General features: G+C 36.8%; 3 protein-coding genes across 4 annotated transcripts; all 3 read left to right on the forward strand.

Moving 5' to 3' along the window:
* The first annotated feature begins 1,938 nt into the window (after positions 1-1,938).
* Positions 1,939-5,394, forward strand: LOC109171790 (serine/arginine-rich splicing factor RSZ22-like). Of its 2 annotated transcripts, none has more exons than XM_019320862.1 (6): positions 1,939-2,078; positions 2,952-3,057; positions 3,326-3,414; positions 3,655-3,874; positions 4,105-4,185; positions 4,572-5,394. In XM_019320862.1, the coding sequence occupies exons 2-6, from the start codon at positions 2,969-2,971 to the stop codon at positions 4,621-4,623; spliced, it is 531 nt and encodes a 176-aa protein (XP_019176407.1). In that variant the 5' UTR covers positions 1,939-2,078; positions 2,952-2,968; the 3' UTR covers positions 4,624-5,394. The 2 variants fall into 2 exon arrangements, with proteins under 2 accessions (XP_019176407.1, XP_019176406.1); XM_019320861.1 differs by having other exon boundaries at positions 1,942-2,078; positions 4,075-4,185.
* A 6,606-nt stretch (positions 5,395-12,000) lies between these two features.
* LOC109171923 (probable cyclic nucleotide-gated ion channel 14) lies at positions 12,001-16,261 on the forward strand. Its single transcript, XM_019321020.1, has 7 exons — positions 12,001-12,257; positions 12,369-12,936; positions 13,471-13,683; positions 13,757-14,061; positions 14,150-14,261; positions 14,364-14,600; positions 15,206-16,261. The coding sequence occupies exons 1-7, from the start codon at positions 12,235-12,237 to the stop codon at positions 15,947-15,949; spliced, it is 2,202 nt and encodes a 733-aa protein (XP_019176565.1). The 5' UTR covers positions 12,001-12,234; the 3' UTR covers positions 15,950-16,261.
* Positions 16,262-16,911: 650 nt separating this feature from the next.
* LOC109171926 (fasciclin-like arabinogalactan protein 3) lies at positions 16,912-18,017 on the forward strand. Its single transcript, XM_019321026.1, has one exon. It carries the CDS (start codon positions 17,142-17,144, stop codon positions 17,961-17,963), a length of 822 nt encoding a protein of 273 aa, XP_019176571.1. The 5' UTR covers positions 16,912-17,141; the 3' UTR covers positions 17,964-18,017.
* The last annotated feature ends 2,141 nt before the right edge of the window (positions 18,018-20,158 follow it).

Here is a 20,158-nt window from a genome sequence, read left to right on the forward strand (position 1 = left end):
CAATCGCAGCTTGGTGGATTTGGATTTGGAGAAACAACAGCATTTTCAGAGGTGAGGTGATCGATACCAACAGGAAACTGGCGTGGATCAGGGAAGTTGTAACAGAATGTCACAGAGCTTTAAAGAGGGACATCATGAGGACCACTGGCACTGCCACACCTAGAGAGCGGAATACCAGCTGGAAAGCATCGGAGAGTCATGGATGGACTCTGAACGTGGATGCTAGCGTGAAACCAACCACTCTCCAGGCTTCTGTGGAGGAGTTCTCAAAAGAGCAAATGGTAAATGGGTTCGAGGCTTCTGTGGCAAGTCCAACCATGAAGACGCAACTGTTGTTAAGGCGGAGGCCATCTCAAAGGGTCTTGCTTGGGCTTGGAACCATGGTATTCGAGACGTTGAGATTCAATCTGATGCCAAGGGAGTTGTTCAATGGATCACTGGGACCGATGAACTGAGGGGACCGCTTTGTGTTTATATGGAGGAGATTCGCGACTGGCTCACAAAGGATTGGAGGGTCTCAATCCTTAGTATCTATCGAGAATAGAACGCGAGTGCTGATGCCGCTGCGCTCTTGGGAGCGACGATGGACATGAATTGGAGGGAACTGGAAAAATGTCCTATTGGTATGGACGAGTGTATTGAAAGAGATAGAATGCGTACTACCCAGGTGCGCAGTGAGAATAGCTAGCCTATTCTGGGGTCCCCTCTCCTTATGATAAAAAAAAAAAAAAAAAAAAAATTAAGTCATCGGTCATATTCAAATATTCATGTGTGTACAAGAATTTTTAGTGGAATTCAAACTCTCACTATGCTATCTCCCGTCATGACCTTTAAATAAATATGTCCGAGAATGAATCAACTATGCTAAATTCCAGAAAACTATAACGGTATATAGTTACATATATCAATGGTGTACCTACTATTGTATTAGTAGTTCACTTGCAATGATATACTACTTTGAAATATAAGAATGTGATTAGAAATATTATTATTAATTATAATCTTAATGGGTAATATTATTTAGTGAAAGTGCAATATATTTTTATATTGGTCAATAAATATTATATAAGAAGGTTTCTTCGTCTCCATGGTCGGAGACAAAGAAGTTTCGTCAGAGACGAAGAGCAATCGTTATGTTGTGCATTTGTATGCACCATGCATGGTGCATATGGATGCAACAACGACGTCGTTTTGACGTCTAACTTAAACCAAAAAATAAAAAATAAAAAATTGCATAACTACACATCCATAATTTCATAATTATACATCAAGAATTACATAACTACACATCCATAATTTCATAACTATAAATCCAAAATTGCATAACTACACATCTATAACTTAATAACTATACATCCAGAATTGCATAACTACACATCCATAACTTCATAACTATAAATTCAGAATTGCATAATTACACATCCATAACTTCATAACTACACATCCATAACTTCATAACTACACATCCAGAATTTCACAACTATAAATTCAAAATGAATGAACTAAAAAATGAATAACATAATGTTGTTGCTGGGAATCGAAACTGATTTTTTTTAAATAGAACGCGCGTTTTGATGCAAAACGACGTCGTTTTGCATCTGTATGCACCATGCATGGTGCATATGGATGTACAACATAATTTGCCGACGAAAAGTCTCTTCGTCTCTGGCCGGAGATGAACTCCGGAGACGTGTTTCTTATTCTCTTTTTTTTTTTTTTTTTTAATTTTAAATAATTACTTTTAAATAATAATTTTTAAAAATATAAATTTAAGATGACCTGTGAAATTTGTAAATTAGACTAAATGTATAAAATTTGTTAATTTATGGATTCAATTATTACTTTTTTAAGGTTAGTAGCTTAATTATATTATTGTCTACAATTTGATTATCTATTTCACCTTTTTTTTTTTTTTTTTTTTTTTAAGTAGTATTTTTACCGTCTTATCTTCTTCAACCCGACATACACGATAACACGAATTATTGCTGAAACTCCGAAATCTCACTATCTCTCTTTCTCCAAGCCGAAACGCTCTGTTCGCACAAGGTGAAAAGGGCTGTCTTTTTTCGGATTTCCAGGTGAACCTCGCTGATTTCTTCTCTCGTCGTATATTTGAGTACATTTAGGTCTGTATTTAGACGGGTGATGGCAACTTTTTGAAATTATGTGTTGAATTGCTCCGATTTGTAAAACATGTTTTCCAATTACCAGAGAAAACCGTTCTTTCCCCTAGTTTGGTTTCTGAAAGTCTCAACTTTTAGATGATTTTGAATCTTTGCTCCTGGATGCAATTATTTTCCTGACATTATGAGGCATAAGTATTTGCGCCACACTGAATTAATTACACCGACAATTTTCGTTGTTTTACTGCATACTTGTGAGCATGTGTTCTATGGGAATGGGAAAGTTAGAGATAATTTATTTATATTATGTTTTATATTTATAGTTACCAAATATAGTTTATATATTATTTGTAGCTTAAACTAAGCTATAAGTTATAGTTTTGCTCGTGCACCGGCTAAACCAACCTAGGATGCCCATAGATGATAGGTTCAAACTTAGAAGGTCGGCTCAAACTTAGCAGCCAATAGGCTGCTCTCACTGGGAGTCGAACTTATAACCTTGTGTGGTTACCATAGCCTGACCAACTTGGTGGGGTTGCGCCAAGAGAGTGGTTTTAGTCTCATGATTCTTCAAGGACTTGTTCTTGGGAGTGATGTATACAACCTCAAGAATTATCATTTTAGCAATTTGGTTTGTCATTTGATTTTTGTGAGTTAAAATTACAAACAATGAATAATGTGATAAATTCATACTTAAATTGACAAAGTGGAACTGAATCTGCTATGATATGTTGAGGCATTGCTATAATGTTCAGTTGTTCATATCTAGCTTTATGAGTATAAATATTTGTAATGTACTGCTTACCTATTTGGCTGCGTTTGGATCAGTGCTTGTTCAAGACAATATGTCAAGAGTCTATGTTGGGAACCTAGACCCTCAAGTAACTGAGCGGGATCTGGAAGATGAGTTCCGTACCTTTGGAGTAATAAGAAGGTATTTCAGGGATCTAACCAAGTTAAACAAGCTTTCGAATGTTGAAGTCAATTTGGTGCACTACTACTGCAATAGAATATTAGAATGGCAAATTTACTTGCTTTAGTTGCTGTCTTTTGATGTTCTCTTGGCTTCACTTATTTTTTTTGAAAAAGAAGAATATGTCGGTTCTTATGTATTCCCAAATTGGTAGTAAACCTACCATTCTTTCTGTATGGCTGGGGAAATGCTTCACTCATTTTTAACTGATTAAATTTTTTTTCTGAAGCATTTGGGTTGCAAGGAGGCCACCTGGCTATGCTTTCATTGATTTTGATGACCGAAGAGATGCTCAAGATGCAATCCGTGAACTAGATGGTTTGCCTTTGATATTTTGGAATTATAACTTTATGAATCAGTTATTAAATATCACACTCATATTATCTGCCTTTCTGAAATAGCAAGACTAGTCTGGACAGACTTCTTATCTCTTTGAAATTACTTTTGGGTGGCTAATGAATTACGTCATTTCATACACTTTCTGATAATCATCTGCTGTTGAGTATATTTATATTGCAAACCTTTTTGTATGTTCTGCTCACAATAATTTTGGAATAGGTAAGAATGGTTGGAAAATTGAACTCTCTCACAATTCTAGAGGTGGAGGTGGGGGTGGGCGTGGGCATGGTCGCGGTCACTCTGGTGGTTCCGACTCGAAGTGCTATGAGTGTGGTGAACCAGGCCATTTTGCTCGTGAGTGCCGGCAGCGTGGAGGTGCAGGAAAACGTCGGAGTCGCACTCCCCCTAGATATCGGAGGAGCCCAAGCTATGGTCAAAGGTGAGATATCAAAAATGTATTAAAGTATTGATACCTTGCTTCCCCATTCTCCTGGCAAAAGTAAGGTTTGTAATCCTCCTGAAGCAGAATAAGAATATTATTATTTTATGAGCTGTATTCCCCTGGTGTAATAAAAAATTAAGTTGAAAGATGTTTTCAATTGCTTCTTATAGTTTACCGGAATTACTGAATTGTACCAGGACTTCCAGCCCTCGTGGTCATTCTCCTAGGCGCCGCAGTTTGTCACCTCGTGACCGCAACTCCAGCCGATCCCCATACCGTGGAAGAGATGAAGTTTCTTATACTAATGGGTAATTTTTAATTTTTTTTTATGAATTAGGATTTCTTCATGGACATCTTGTATTCTGGGTAGACATGTTTATTATGAGTCTCTTTTTTCAACCATTTCTTGTTCATATTTTTTCTAAATTTCTTCTGACAGTACAGTATTTGATCAGGCATTAGTACGTGTTATTGTCCTTATGTCTGTCTAGAGTCCATATTATTCGAACGAGTTTCATGTAGTTGTGCATTCACTCGGTGCCTTTGAAGTAAACTGTGCATGCACAATTTAGTTCAAGTCATAATTAACAGGGAAAAATGCACTAATGATCACGATTTTTATTTCCCCTCTTTTAAGCATTGATGAATTGAACTATTCATCTTTTACATTGTTTCCATGGTGGGGTATGTGCAGAAAAAGCCTCGGGGATCGCCACATAAGCAGGAGCTCAAGAGTGGGAAGATAATTGCCAGATGCAGTCTTGAACCTTTTGAAGTTGTGTATCTAATATCATTGGACATGATCCACAACTGTGTAAGTGGGGCCGCCCCCTTTACTTCATCTGGTGGATTGGTTACTGGTTATGATTCCGAGTGTATTTTTTTTTTAATCTTGTGGCTTCTATCTAGGAACTACTTATTTTGAATTTAGGTCGTTGGATCTCATGGTAGCTAAATGTTTATGTTTTTTGTTTTTTGTGTTGAGGTGTCTACTGCTTGTCTGCTTCCTTGGTTTTCTGCTTCTGCACTCCCCTGTGGTTTCGTTCTTCACTGCCCAGCTGTGGGATCTTCAATTTCGATTGATTGTTGACCCCGGCTACCCACATTGCTATGTTCTTCTTTGAGTGATTCTCTGCAGTTATTATGCTCCTCGCCTCAGCTTTATAGTGGCGTTACTTTAAGTTCGTTTTAGCAACAAGCAGCTTCAAATGGTTCAGCCATTAGTTGGGGAGTTGATGTTCTCCTTAAACCACATCGAGTTTTGATGTGCCAATCGAGACGCTAAGGCTCATAATGGAGTGAATAGCAGCAAAAGGATCATATGAAACTACAAATTGCCTGCCTTTCTTCCATGAATAACTTTTTATGTTGTTACAACTTTTTATGTTGTTTTTTCTAGTCTGCATTGTTCCCATTTTATCAAGTGGTTCTTGTATGCGTGCATCATTAAAAAAAAAAAAAAAAGTTTCTTTGAGTAAGAGTCAAATTTTACGGGTGCAATTTGAATCAAATTTAAATAAGTCTTATACTAGTAGCTGAGCTTGGGTGGTAGAGTTTTGTTTGTTTTTAGTAGCTGAGCTTGGGTGGTAGAGTTTTGTTTGGTTTTTTTAAATCAATTAATGTAACTTTATTCTAAGCAAATTTAATTGCAACAATGGCAATGTTTGCATTCATTGTATTTAAAATTATCTTTATCCATGCAATACTATTTTATTTTTGAAAGTTAGTTTTATTTTCACATAATATTAAATTTACAATTTTTTTATTATTTTCTCTATCTCTTTACAATCTCAATCGACTTTTTGAAATAAAAAATCTTGTGGTCAAGCAGTATAAAGTGACTCTTCCAAATAGAAGGTTATGGGTTCGAGCTTAGTAGAAGTGGTATATTGTATATTTAAACAGATATTACATATAATAGGGTTAATACACTAAAAAAAAATAACAATTTGAAATAAAAAATTACAAATACAAAAGCTCTACCATTGTATGTGTTACACAAGCTTGCAATACACTTAGAAATCTTTTACTTAGACAAGAAGTATAAATGCTAACTTAGCATGGAAAGAATAAAATGAGAAATACGAGACACATGAAAATGACAATTAAAAATAAAAAAATAAAAAATAAAAAAGTGGAAGAAATATATAAATGGTCAAATACACCCCTAAACATTATAGGAAAGTGCAATTAGGCCATTAAACTTTAAAAAATATAAAATCATCGTTGATCGCCATCTTCAACAGTAATCCAAAAAAAAAAAAGGACACAGGAAACCAAAACAGCCGTTAGCGTCCAACAGCCTCCTCCTTCAGGAAGAAGGCGACCGGCGCCGCCTTCTTCCTCAGTTGAAAAAGGCGACGCTGGTTTCCTTCTTCGACTGAGGAAGAAGGCGAAAGGTGACCGGTTAACGGTCACCGACGATTAATTTAATAATTATCGGGTATTACCTATTTGTGACCGATTATTTGACTATTTTCCCTTAAAAATATAAAATCGTTTATTTAAACAAAATATTGAAATAGTAACCTAGCATTCACTAAACTATTTGAGTGTCTTGAAATAGATGATCAATTGAGTTTTCATTCTTGCTATTACGGTATCACCTTCTTGTGGAGTCTATTTCAAAAAAAAAAAAAAACAACAAAAAACAAACAAAAAAAAAAAAAAAAAAAAAAACCAAAAAAACAAAAAACAAACAAAAACTATTTGAATGGTATATTTATTAAAAGTGGAGTACCCAAAAATTCCAAATAAGTGGACACAACCGTTTAGCGTGTAAACATTAGCTGGACGTTTGGCAGTTGTTTAGCCGTTAGTAGGCAGCAATATTCTACTTATTAATTAGTCTTAACTACTCTTAAATTCTTAATCTCGATTGTGACCTACAAGAAAATGAAATATAATTGTGACATAAATGTGGAATTGTCCACCCATGCACCATCACACTCCGTAATTTATGAATGAGTTAATCATAGTGCCTCAACTAACCAACAGAAGTCAGACTGGTTAAAATTTGATAGAATTGAATGACCACGAATAATTAATTAAAAATTTAGAACTAAACATGTCACAAGTTACAACTACTAGAAGAAGCTTTTGTCCCACATTGAAAAGGGAAGTGAGTTTGCACTAGTATATGTACAAGTCTCCTTTAGAGGGATTTTGAATGGTATAAGAGGCTTTCTCTCCCACACAAAAAGAAGAGATGCAAATCAAAATTTGAAGGATTCCACGACTCAAACTAACCTGCAATGTAGACCAAAGGTTACTCAATACATATCATGTTGACATGGTAATAATCACAATGATTTATCACCTCCACAAATTCCGTCAAGTCCAAATTTTTTTGACACCTCTTCACTGGAATATGTTTCTTCTTTTAATCTTCTCTTAGCTGATGTAAAATATTTGTTGAGCTCTCTTGTTCATTCTAGTATCTCTTTTGTGAAACGTTCTACAAATCGAACAGCTCCTTTTTATGTCTGAACGTAAGGAGTGGTCTTCTTCCCATCCTTCCTTATGTAATGTTCTTTCTCATGATTTAATATAAGCTATGTTTGTCTTCAAAAAATTAAAATTTCATTTTTTTTTGAGCCACTAAAAAGTACTGTAATTGTCAAAAAAAAAAAAAAAAAAAAAAAAAAAAAAAAAAAAAACTAAAATTATCTTTAATTTGCTCCATCAATGGGGTACTGACATGCATTGACTCCTTGCACCGTACCCCTAGCCAGCCTTTTTGTTTACTTTTGCATTTATAATTTTTTTTTTTTTTTTGGAAAGCACTTTTGCATTTGTAATTCATCACCACGCCATTCACGCCACATCAATTGGAGATTCTTGGACTTACTACTCATTTATTACAAATTACAACTCTCCAAACTCTATTCTCAAGTTTACAAACGCTTAGCTTTATTGCAAGTGGAGTCAGACGCCAAACAAGTTATTCAAGATATCAACACGCATCTGTCGAGTCACGATGTAGAGCTCTTGAATTTAGATATTCGACCTTTTAGAAACAAGAAATCAACACGCCAATCTGACTGACATCATAGTTGATAACATAATATCTATTTTGATAAGTTTTCCAAATGTGTCATTCTTTTTTGTTAAGCGTTCAGCGAATTTGATAGCTCATGTTCTTGCTAAGACTACCCTTTCTTTGTCTGAATGTATGGTTTGGTTTGAGTTTCTTCCAGCTATCAGTTTGAATAGTCTGAGTTTTGATCTTAATTAATGAAAGGCTCTTTTTATTTGCCAAAAAAAAAAACTCTTCAAACTCTATTCTCCATCTTCCAATGCTTAATTTTAAAATATCTTATAATCACTTAAATATGTAATTGATAATTATGATATATATTAAAAAATTGCACCACAATGAAATGCACCAATGCTTCACAAAATGCACCATACACCAAAAAAATGCATCAAACTGCACCACATCTATGGTACATTTTTGAACACTTTTGTGGTGCAGTTATACGTACATAATAGTGAGTGATCGCACGGCCACACGAAAAGTACTATTTACACGGATATGTATATATATATATATATATATATATATATATATATATATATATGCGCCCCCCAACAAATTCTAATGTTTCAATCAATAGATTGCATTGATACAACAAGTTTTGGAATTTATTATTTGATGCAATGGATACAAAATCTAAAATATTTTGGGTTGTATGTACTCGATGCACATGTGCAAAGACATTGCTACGTAGTATACATGTTATTAGAGCAACCTCATTAATGAGGTTTTTGGGTTGAATTTTATCATAACTATGTAAGAGAGAATAGTAGAGGGAAGAGAAAGAAAAAATAAAAAAAATAACTAAAATAAAGGGGTAGGGGGGAGGGGGGGGGGGGGGGGGGGAGGAGGGACAGAAGAAAAGCCTAACACAAAAAAAGTAAAAAGAATAATAATTAAATAATGCCGTTCACGCACCCAGCTAGTATGTGGTGCAGCAAGTGCGCACCTGCTATAAGTTTTTCCAAATTCTTTTTAATTAGTGAGTTCCATTAAAAACCAACCTTGCAGGAGAAAAATTACCCCTAAAAAGTAAAAGCCCCATCCCTATTTGTTCAAAAACTTTACCCATGTTTTTTCTTCTGAAAAAACCTCTCCAAAAATTACAATTGTGGTTATTCTAACTTAGGCGTGTAGTTGAGTGGAAGGGACTCGTTCACTTCAAAGGTTCAATCCTTACTTTAGGTATGTAGCAACTTTAAATTTCTAGGTTAGCTGTCTCATCCAATAGAGATGTCCACAATATGATGGATGGGATTAGTCACTATGTTCGACGGTGGAAACGTAACTCTTGATGCCCGCATGGGTAGCTCAACTGGTCATAGAGGTGAAACTTTGGAATAATCACCAAGGATCGAGTCTCACCAGCGGCAGTGTGGGGGCAACCTCTCAAAGTGAGGGGGGTTCCTTGTGCGCAGTGAGCATCGGTCTAGCCTCTGTGACTAATGTTCAGTTGAGTCACCATGATTTACATCCCCCCACCGCTCTGTCGGGCCCTTGGGGTTGGGGTTCAACCTTTTGGAATAATGTTATTAGTGAGATTCTCTCAATATAGTTCAATATAAATTCAGTTGAATTAGTCTTATCTTTGAGACTCCAATAACAATACAGTATGCTAAATAAATTATTTTAATAAATAAGATTTTAAATACAATGTTTTATTTGAAAAAAGAAATAAAAGAAACTCAATGAAATTATGTCTATAAAGTAACGTTCGAAAATAAGCTCTTATTTTAAGCTAGGAGCTTATTTTATGAATATTACCAAACAGAGATTATAGCTTATTAATAACTTAAAATATGCTATAAGCTCCTAAATAAGCTCTGCCAAACATAAGCTATGTATAAAAAAATTGAAGCGTTGTCGGTCAAAGTATTTTGGGATACATTGTACGTGGGGCCCAGAAATTATAAGCCAGAATATTTATTAGGGTTTAATTTAGCTTAGCTCACGACATTGTCATTACTTAATTTAGCTAATTGAAAATGACAGTGTCATTACTTCCCTACCCATCATTCGAGACGATTTTATATATATTTCTTCAATTATGAGAAAATTTATAATCATTATTTAAGGTATGTATTAATTAAATATTTCGTATTACTTTATGTAAACTATATTTGACAAACCTAGTTAAAAAAGTAGCTGAAAGTTTAAAATGAGCTGAAAAGCTATAAGCTAGGAGTTGAAAATTAAAGAGTTATTAAACTAGTTGTTATGCTTGAAAGTGTTTGGTAAAATTAATTTTTTGATAAATTGATAAATGTAAAAAGGCAAAAAAAGACATCTTCATAAAATTTAAATTAGTTTCATTATACATTAGAATTTAACATTTTGCCTTCAAAAAAAAAATTAACATTTTAAAATAAAATTATTAGCATAATCATGATCTAACATCTCATAATGAAGTAGCAATATTGTTGGGAATCTCCTTCATCTAATAATAATAATAATAATAATAATAATAATAATAATAACAACAACAACAACAAGCTCTACTAATTATTAGTTTATTATGTTAGTAATGTTATTATTTGTTATTATTATTTGTAATCCTAAGTCTAGTCATATCATGTATTAGAATAAGTCTTGTTTGACTAGGCTATTAGTTAGGAGATAATAGTGGTATAGTTTCATATACTCTCCTGTATCTCTGTTCAGTTGAAAACTGAATAACATTTTTTTCTCTAATCTGGTATAGTTTCATATACTCCATAATTATCGCGCCACGTTTCAGCCTGTCCAATTGCCTTAGACATAACAGGCAAACTAACCACTAGATTGACAAAGTACAACTCGTCACTGCCGAGTATGACCACTCAGGCATGGAGCTATTTCCAGTCTCCCAAGCCAACCCATCAAATATAGTTTATCCTTACCTATTTCCTAGTTCTCATAAATAATGTTTTGTTACTCTGTATTATATGCAAATTAAATAATAAAATGATAATCTCTCTCTCTCTCCCTCTCTCTTAATTAAGAAAATGTCATTTTTCATATCTGATTATTGAAAAATAGTACTTTTATCCTTCTATTATCACGTTGTCACTTTTCGTTCCTCAATTAATTACAAAATGACTATTTTCATAGAGTTTCCTTTTTAACCAAACTCTAACAAAACTTAGAGAAAAAAAAAAAAGAAAAAGAAGTCATTTCACATATAATTAAGAGACAAAAAGTGAAAAAATAGATAAAAATGTGTAATTTTCTTATAAACGAAAAGTATCATTTTGTTGTAGATATTACTAAAATTATACAAGATTAAATCGTGAAAAGAAGATCCTCTGAAACTAACTCAAATCAAACTTGTCATACTCAATCAATTGGATCACTCTTTTTGAAACGCGTGCATTGATCATATATTTATTTCTATAAACCAAACCAGCTGTAAAACGTTCTTAACTATGAGGCCATCCAATGGGATGAAGCCGGGCGGAGGCAAAACTGCAAACCGAACAATCTTTCCAAGAAATATATTTTAACAATTTAGAAAGGCAAAAGGGAGAAAAGAAATCTTTCTTCCTCCTGGGATTCAGTGTCTTATTCTGACTTCCTAGATGCTATATACTGTGCCCATGATTTATTCCAATAATTTATTTGGACTCCAATCGCCATCATGACCTTCACGTCCTCACTCTCCAACTGTCTTCTCTGTTTTTTCTTCCCACCAATTTTTTAATAATATTTTTTGGCACTGTCTTTCTCCAATAATTAATTAATTAATAAGTATAATTATTGGACCGATTATCCTAAAGTCTTATTCTAGTAACAGTATTAAAGTTTGAATTTTTATGGAAACTTAGGGGGTCTAGGAGATCTTAACGAATTAGAGATCTTAACGAATTAGAGATATGATGAAGACCCTTTATGTACAAAGTGTATAAGTAATCGGCATGAAATTTAGGACTGATTGGACAACTTGTGATTTACCATGTCCAGCGATTCTTGGACAAGGTTTTCCAGGCTTAAGATTAGTAAAATTTATTGTATATAAAAAAAAATGCAAATCACTGCAGATAAATCCTTCGATTCATGGTTAGTTTTTACTTTTTTTAGTTATGCCTTGGTTGTGAAAGTCAACCAAAAGAAAACAGCTTTGGTTTCTGCTTTAAGTTTGGTCGTTGCTGTTTCTCCTCTCAAAATAGCTCCACCATTCTGCTTTTCTTTATGTTACTTTTTAGGTTGATTGTGGGATTTGTGGGGGTTTCTTTTCTTTTTTTGCAATGGAAAGTTTCCAAAGTGTTCACCCTTTTGGGGATTCTTATACTCTTCTGCAATGAAAATTTATAGCTTTGCTTGAGCTGGTTGTGAAGCATTCATGGAGGCCAAGAAGGTAGTCAGGTAAAAAAAAAGATGAAATTTTGATGATTTACAGTGCACTATTTTGTCTTTTTTACCTTGATATTCAGCTACCCATTTCTCATTCTTGATGAAATGATGGAAAAATTATAGGTTTTACAGTGATGGGAAACAGAATCTTGGAAATTCCTGGGATAAGAATGAGAAACAGGTGGCTGGGTATAAATCTTCTGCAGGTTTGATAATAGCAGAGGATAGGAGTGGTGGAGAGAAGATCAGTAGGGTAAATGGGGTTCCTGGGAAAGGAAAGTTTAAGGTTTTCCCAGAGCATTATGGGTCAGGAAACAGGAAAATTCTTGATCCTGGGAGTGAGCTTGTCCTGCAGTGGAATAGGGTGTTCTTGTTCTCTTGTTTGGTTGCGCTTTTCGTGGATCCCTTGTTCTTCTACCTGCCTGCAGTGGTGAACGATGCTTCATCATCATCATCATCATCTTGTATGATAACAGACTTGAAATTGGGGATTATCTTGACCTGTTTCAGAACACTGGCAGATGCCTTTTATCTGCTACATGTTGCTATGAAGTTTAGGACTGCATATGTGTCTCCAAGCTCAAGGGTGTTTGGTAGAGGAGAACTCGTAATGGATCAAGAATTGATCGCGAGGCGCTACTTGAAATCCGATTTTTTCATCGATGCCATAGCTGCACTGCCTCTCCCACAGGTATAATCATGCTAATTCTTGCTGCAGATGATCTTGGTTGTGTGTGGTTCTGTCGCGTTTGATTTGGTTGTAGGGTTCGATTTGACGAGAAACTTGTTGGATTAGTCTTGAACTAGTCTAGTTTAAGATAAAAACATGTAAATTTAGCTCGAATCGATGATTGTTTTGATATTGATGTTGCTGTTCTTGAGCATACCGTCGTTTTGGTTTAAGTAGAAATAATCCGCGCTTTCTCCTTTCCTTTTTCCTTACTGTCGGGTGAGTCCAGCATCCTGCCATCGAAACGTGGCGCTGACTGTTATCAAGTATAAGAAAATAAAGTTGCGCCTTCGCTATTAGCTATAGTTTTTGGCGTAGTGGTAAGCGCTTGATCCTGACAGTTACCGTTTTTTGGTGAAATGCCAACATAGTTGAGTGATTATAACCGGTGTATATATATTGTTTAGCGTTGGATATATATGCTTTTCATCCAGGTGTTTGCGTTGTTCTATCTATTTAAAGTTTTGCGGATAACTTATCCTTGTTCTTGGACAGATTGTCATATGGTTCATCATACCTGCAATTAGAAGCTCCCATTTTGATCACACAAACAGCGCCCTCGTGCTGATAGTCCTGCTGCAGTATATCCCCCGGCTGTATTTGATTTTCCCGTTGAGCTCTCAGATTATCAAAGCCACTGGCGTCGTCACAAAAACAGCTTGGGCCGGGGCTGCATACAATCTGCTACAATACATGTTAGCAAGCCATGTACGTTTTAATTTCTTCTTAAACTTGCAATTCTCGTGCTTTCTGAAAGGCTAAGATTAATGTTTTTTTTTAGGTCTTAGGAGCATCTTGGTACTTACTGTCGATTGAGAGGCACGCAACGTGTTGGAAATCGGCCTGCAAGCTCGAACAAAGTCCAATAAGATGCTCCCTTCATTTTCTGGACTGTGGCAATTCGTTTTCTGGACTGGATAAACCGAGATGGGCGAACAGCACCCGAGTATTCACCAACTGCAACCCTAACAATCCCAAGTTTTTCAATTATGGAATTTACGGGAATGCAGTTACTAATAACGTCGTCTCCTCTAAGTTCCTCGAGAAGTACTTCTATTGTTTATGGTGGGGTTTGCAGAACTTGAGGTATTGTCGTGCCCCATACCGCTAATTTCATGTTTTCTTAGCTCAAACTGGCTTTAATTTTTTGTCACCATTGCAATATTTTTTGCAGCTCTTATGGACAGACACTAACCACGAGCACTTTCATTGGCGAAACGTCATTTGCCATACTTATCGCGATTTTGGGGCTTGTTCTATTTTCTCATTTAATTGGAAACATGCAGGTACTATATATTTGTAGTTTTATAAGATTGCAGAAATGCATAAAATGAGCTTGGATTTGAGCTGAGATTATAGAGAAGTTTGAGTCTTTTTGCGTGTTTTAGACATACTTGCAATCCATCACTGTGAGGCTCGAGGAATGGAGGCTGAAACGACGAGACACTGAGGAGTGGATGAAGCATCGCCAGCTTCCCCACGGTCTTCAGGAACGTGTCATGCGTTTCGTGCAGTACAAGTGGTTCACTACACGCGGGGTGGATGAGGAATCCATTCTCCGAGCTCTGCCTTCAGATCTTCGTCGTGATATCCAAAGACATCTGTGTTTGGACCTCGTTCGTCGTGTAAGACCTTTCTCCTGATCATACTCTTATAACATTTTATTTCCTTGCAAAAATTAGATTTAGACAGACTGTTTAATGTTGTCTGTTCCTGGTTTTTAATCTTGTTTGCATAGAAACATTATCCATTCTGTCTCTGCACCAGACAGTTGAGTCTTCTGTCTGTTTGGAACCTTAGATTTATCAACTCGGTTTTGTCTGGAACGGGCCGAACGGCCCTGTTAGGTGTCTGACACAAACCGCTAATACAATCTGCTATCTGTTGACCAATAGCGGGCAAACAAGGCCTACCTACATAACTTGTGTGAACTTGAGTTAAGGTTTAGCTTGCCTACAAAACGGAAAATTCCCTCCCCCGAGCCCCCGATAAGATAGTGAAGGGGTTGACTCAACAGCCCATTAAGTGGGAGGACACCCATATTGAGTGTAATTCACATACTGCAACTGCCAGAGCTTGATTATGTGTCCTTGTCCATAATCACTAACTTAACTGCCCATACAGGTGAGTTAACGTTTAGTGTTTTACACAAACCGCTAACACAATCTGCTATTTGCTAACCAATAGCGGGCAAACAAGGCCTACCTACATAACTTGTGTGAACTTGCAGGTCCCCTTCTTCTCACAAATGGACGATCAGCTGCTCGACGCCATATGTGAGCGTCTTGTATCGTCTTTAAGCACACCGGGGACCTACATTGTTCGAGAGGGAGATCCGGTGACCGAGATGCTGTTCATCATCCGAGGGACGCTGGAAAGCTCGACCACAAACGGGGGCCGGACGGGGTTCTTCAACTCCATAGCCCTGAGGCCGGGGGACTTCTGCGGCGAGGAGCTCCTCGCCTGGGCGCTACTCCCAAAATCTACTCTCAACTTACCATCCTCCACCCGCACAGTAAAAGTACTGGGCGAGGTGGAGGCCTTCGCCCTGCAAGCCGAGGACCTGAAGTTTGTGGCCAACCAGTTCAGGCGGCTGCACAGCAAGAAGCTGCAGCACACTTTCCGGTACTACTCCCACCATTGGAGGACCTGGGCCACCTGCTTCATCCAGGCGGCCTGGCGGCGGTTCCAGAAGCGGAAAACGGCCAAGGATCTCAGCCGGAGGGAGTCGTTTTCACACCTCGCCAAGGAGGAGAAGCCCGCAGACGATAACGGGAGCGATCAAGAGGAGGGACAGTCCAAAACCAGATCAAACCAGGCAAAACAGAACCTGGGCGTGACGATTCTGGCTTCGAGATTCGCTGCAAATACCAGAAGAGGAGTTCATCATCAGAAGATGAAGGATATGAACATGCCTAAGCTGCTGCAGAAGCCTGATGAGCCTGACTTCTCAACCGAGCCAGAAGACGACTAGAAGAAGCTCGATCAAGGATTGAATATGGATGCATGCATGGATGGATGGATGTTGATAAGCTGAGGATATAGGAATTTGGTGAAAATTAAAGCTTTGTTATATAGAGTGTAATATTTTTGTGTGAATATTGATGGGATGGATAAACATTGGGGGTGTTTTGCAATTAGTTGATAGCCAATTATGTTAGCTATTTTAACATGTTGATATGTTATAGAGAAATATTTGGTAAATTAACTATTTACTTTTAACTGATTACAGGTAAAATGATAAAAACATAATTATATTGTGATATTTACTTAACTCTTAAATTTATTTTTATTATTTTTATTTTATTATTAATAACGTTATATCTATATATATATATAAAAAAATACTTTGTAGCAAATAATAATTTAATATTAAAAATATAAATTCAAATAAAAATAAACATAAATATAAGTTGTTAATAATAATTAAACATAACCAATGATGACAACCCGGCGGGAATGACCCGGAATTCATCCCTCATCCCTTGACCTTGCCCCATTACTTGGTGGGATGGAGAATTACTCTCCATGCGTGCAGATATTTTTTGAGGACAGAGATTCTCTATCTTGATTTAAAAAAAAAAAAATTATACACATCCTGCTTTTTTAGTACACTATAAAATTATACAATAATTTACAAATTTATATATTTAAATATCTAATTAGCCTAACATTCAATTATCTCAAATACAACTGGTAAAAAAAATACTTAAAAACATTAAACAATACTTAAGATTTAAATTGTTCAAATGAGTCATTAACCAAAATACTAAATGTCCAAATTTTCAAATATCCAAACATAATAACTTGAAAGAAAATAATAACCAAAAGTCTAAATATTAATGCTTATACACATTAGTGTAAGTTGATATCAACCAACTACTCAACTTCACTTTTTTTTTTTCCAACTTATTTACATTATTATAAATATTTTTCCGCATCTTATTGATATGGTAAAAGCATCCAACACCACAAATTGTTAAGGGCGAGAGAAGTTCACTCCTCAGTCCTCTCCATGCAAAACTCTTTAAAACCCCTCCGCCACCGGCAAGTTTCGCCGTCGGCCATCAATCTCAGATCATCAGTAAAGGCGCCACCGCCTTACACGATCTCCTTCTCTTCCATATATCAAAAAAAATAATTAATAAGAAGGCAAAAATATAATAATGAGTCCTTTGCAGCTCTCCGCCGCCGCAGTTATCCTCCTAACATGCATCCTCTCCACCGCCTCCGCCTTCAACATCACGCGGATCCTAAACCGCTACCCCGAGTACGGCGTGTTCAACGATCTCCTGACTCGGACCGGTTTAGCGACTCATATCAACGCGCACTCCACTATAACCGTTTTGGCCGTGAAAAACGGCGGGATCGGCGATCTCTCCAGCCGCCCGATCGACCTCGTCGACGAGATTCTCCGGACGCACGTGATTTTGGATTATTTTGATATCATGAAGCTCCACCGCCTGAAGAATCACCAGGCGAAGCTCACCACCATGTACCAGCAGACCGGAATCGCGGACCGGAACCAGGGGTTTTTGAACGTCACCTCCGGAAAAGACGGCATCGTTTTCGGATCGGCCGTTAGGCGTTCCCCTCACGACGCGCATCTGGAGGAGGAAGTTATGAGCCGGCCGTACAACATCTCCGTGCTTGGCGTCTCCACCATCATCGTGACTCCCGGGCTCGACGACGACGACGGCCGGACGGCGCTTGCGCCGGTGGAAGCGCCGCCTCCTGACTCCGAATCACCGGCACCGGCTCCCGCACGAAGACGCCGCCGCCGCCGGAAGCGCGCCCCTGCCCCAGCCGAGGCGGAGACTCCAGCTTCCGACGCCGACGACTCAGACTATTCCCCGACAGAATCTCCGGCTAACGGACCCGGCGCGGACGGACCGGAAGCCGATTCGATATCCTCGGCCGGAAAGTCCGCCGCCGTTTCCCTCGGTGGTTTCTTCGTGCTGTTGTGCTCTCTGCTTGCAGCTCACTAACTTTTCTTGAAGACTGCTGAGGATATTAGCCATGGCCATGATCGGAAGGATACAAAAAAATATATATATATATGATCAAATTTTTTTAACTAAACATGTCCCAAAAATATATAAGTGGCTGAATAGGTGATTTTTTCAATGGAAATTTTGAAGGAGATATGATATGATAAGGTATCTTCGGGATACCAGGTCAGCATTGTATGTATCACCCTGTAATAATTTGACAAATCGTCAATTCAAGGAATAAATGGACAAATCCTCATTTCAAAGAAAAAATATGATATTTTCTCTCTACAAATTGATATCTTAGAGCATCCACATCAATTAGGGAGAATTGGGGATAATGTAAGAGTGATTAGGAGCGAGAACGTGGGAGGGGAGAGAAAAAAAAGAAAAAACTGATTTGAAAATTGAAAAAACTGATTTAAAAATTTAAAAATAAATAAATAAAGGCTTGTCAGGCGCGCTCACCTTTCTTTTTTCTGACATTATTTTGTGATTTGCAGGACAAATATCTCTTCAAACCCCATATTATCCACTAGTGTGGATGCTCTTATGATTCACTTGTCTCATTAATGACTTGAAATATTGATTTATCAATTTACTATACGTTGGTATACATATATCACTTTTTTTTTTCTCTTTAAAATGTTGCTTTGTCAATTTACTATAAGTCTAGTTAAAATGTTAGTTGTGGCAAATTAAATCTTTCATGCATTGAAACCCTCCACCTGCAACTCCACGGTGTGGGATGACGCTCTCCCTCCACTCGTTGGTGCATAACCACCGCCCTCCCGGACACGTCGAGAACCCGCCGGTAGGGAGCCAACCATCGCCCTTTAGGACACGCCGCCCAAGTGGTGCTATGTGGATGTAGGGTTCCGGCACGAGACCGGGGAGGCTACCTTCGGTGGACGGGCAGTTTACGGCGGCTCGAAACGGAAGGTTACCACCTTGTTTTTCGCCACTCATGGCAGAGACTCTGGCTTGTAAAGGAAGCTCTATCTTGGTTCTTGGAGAAAGGGATAACAACACATATTCTATCCTATGTTGGCGTTATGGTCGAATAGTGTAGGGAGCCCATGACATCGTTTAATTATTGCACTTTAAATTATGTTTCTAGAGTTTTAAATTCTCATGCTCATATCCTAACTTCTTTAGCATTTGATCAAGATCAATTGGGATTCAATCCCTCCTGACTCTATTACAGCTTTGATAAATCTTTCATGTTATTGAAACCCTACAAATTAATTTTGTGACTTTGCTAAAAAATAGTGACTAAATTTATATCATGACCACAATTGAGGGGCTTTAAAGCTAAGGTGTTAAAAATCTATACTATATACTCTATAGTCTATACTATTATATAAAAACAAAATCCTAAACTTTAATTATCCGCCAAATTCATAAAATTTCTATTCTAATATTGTAAAATAATAATGCAATACAATTCCTAATAAAATAGTCTAATAAAATTCTTAATAAAATATATTGGTTTCTACTTTCCTATTCGTATTATAATTCTATGTTAAAATTTATATTCTAATATTATAAAATAATAATGTAATATAATTCCTAATAGAATATATTTTTCCCTACTTTCTTATTCGTACTATAATTCTACATTAAAATTTATATTCGTAATACAATAGGACAATATTCAATTTTCTCTCTGCACTATAAGACTCCAATCTGGCCACACAATCCGACACCTCCATATAATACTTTCGAATCTGCAAAGGAATTTTCGTTCGATTCTTCAAATAGTAAATACTAATGAGATCTGTTTTTGTCTCTGCTTCCGGCCTATCCCCCAAGACAATAAAAAGTAGTTGTATAAGACTTCGGCGCTTACTCCATGATTCCAAGGTGAATATTATTACTCTATAAACCGTAGAACTATAGTAATAATATTCACCTGGGAATCATGGAGTAAGCATTCCAGTGTTTGTTGGTTGACTGTGGAACGTGGATATTCGCTTGACAAATAATAGCGCATGGTTGCTTGATGTTATCTATGTGTACTTGCACTTTATATTATCAACTTTTACTCTTACACACTAAATCTTGATGTCAATATTTGATTGGAACCTTCACATCAAAAAGTAAAATTGATGGGCTGAGATTTGGAGTAGATATAGAACTCTCTTTTCATTATGTGGTCCTAATTAAGGGGGTTATACACGATTTTTAAC

Source organism: Ipomoea nil, unplaced genomic scaffold (genome assembly GCF_001879475.1).
Source record: "Ipomoea nil cultivar Tokyo-kokei standard unplaced genomic scaffold, Asagao_1.1 scaffold0382, whole genome shotgun sequence".
In the NCBI taxonomy this organism is placed as follows: domain Eukaryota; kingdom Viridiplantae; phylum Streptophyta; class Magnoliopsida; order Solanales; family Convolvulaceae; genus Ipomoea; species Ipomoea nil.

What these genes read in the sequence shown, in the direction of transcription:
- LOC109171790 (XM_019320861.1), top strand. Translation starts at nt 2,969, where the DNA reads ATGTCAAGAGTCTATGTTGGGAACCTAGACCCTCAAGTAACTGAGCGG. An exon ending in AGCCCAAGCTATGGTCAAAG is followed by an intron (nt 3,875 to 4,074) that starts GTGAGATATCAA and finishes GAATTGTACCAG; the next exon opens with GACTTCCAGCCCTCGTGGTC. An exon ending in GAAGTTTCTTATACTAATGG is followed by an intron (nt 4,186 to 4,571) that starts GTAATTTTTAAT and finishes GGGTATGTGCAG; the next exon opens with AAAAAGCCTCGGGGATCGCC.
- LOC109171923 (XM_019321020.1), top strand. Translation starts at nt 12,235, where the DNA reads ATGGAGGCCAAGAAGGTAGTCAG. An exon ending in AATACATGTTAGCAAGCCAT is followed by an intron (nt 13,684 to 13,756) that starts GTACGTTTTAAT and finishes GTTTTTTTTTAG; the next exon opens with GTCTTAGGAGCATCTTGGTA. An exon ending in GTTTGGACCTCGTTCGTCGT is followed by an intron (nt 14,601 to 15,205) that starts GTAAGACCTTTC and finishes GTGAACTTGCAG; the next exon opens with GTCCCCTTCTTCTCACAAAT.
- LOC109171926 (XM_019321026.1), top strand. Translation starts at nt 17,142, where the DNA reads ATGAGTCCTTTGCAGCTCTCCGCCGCCGCAGTTATCCTCCTAACATGC.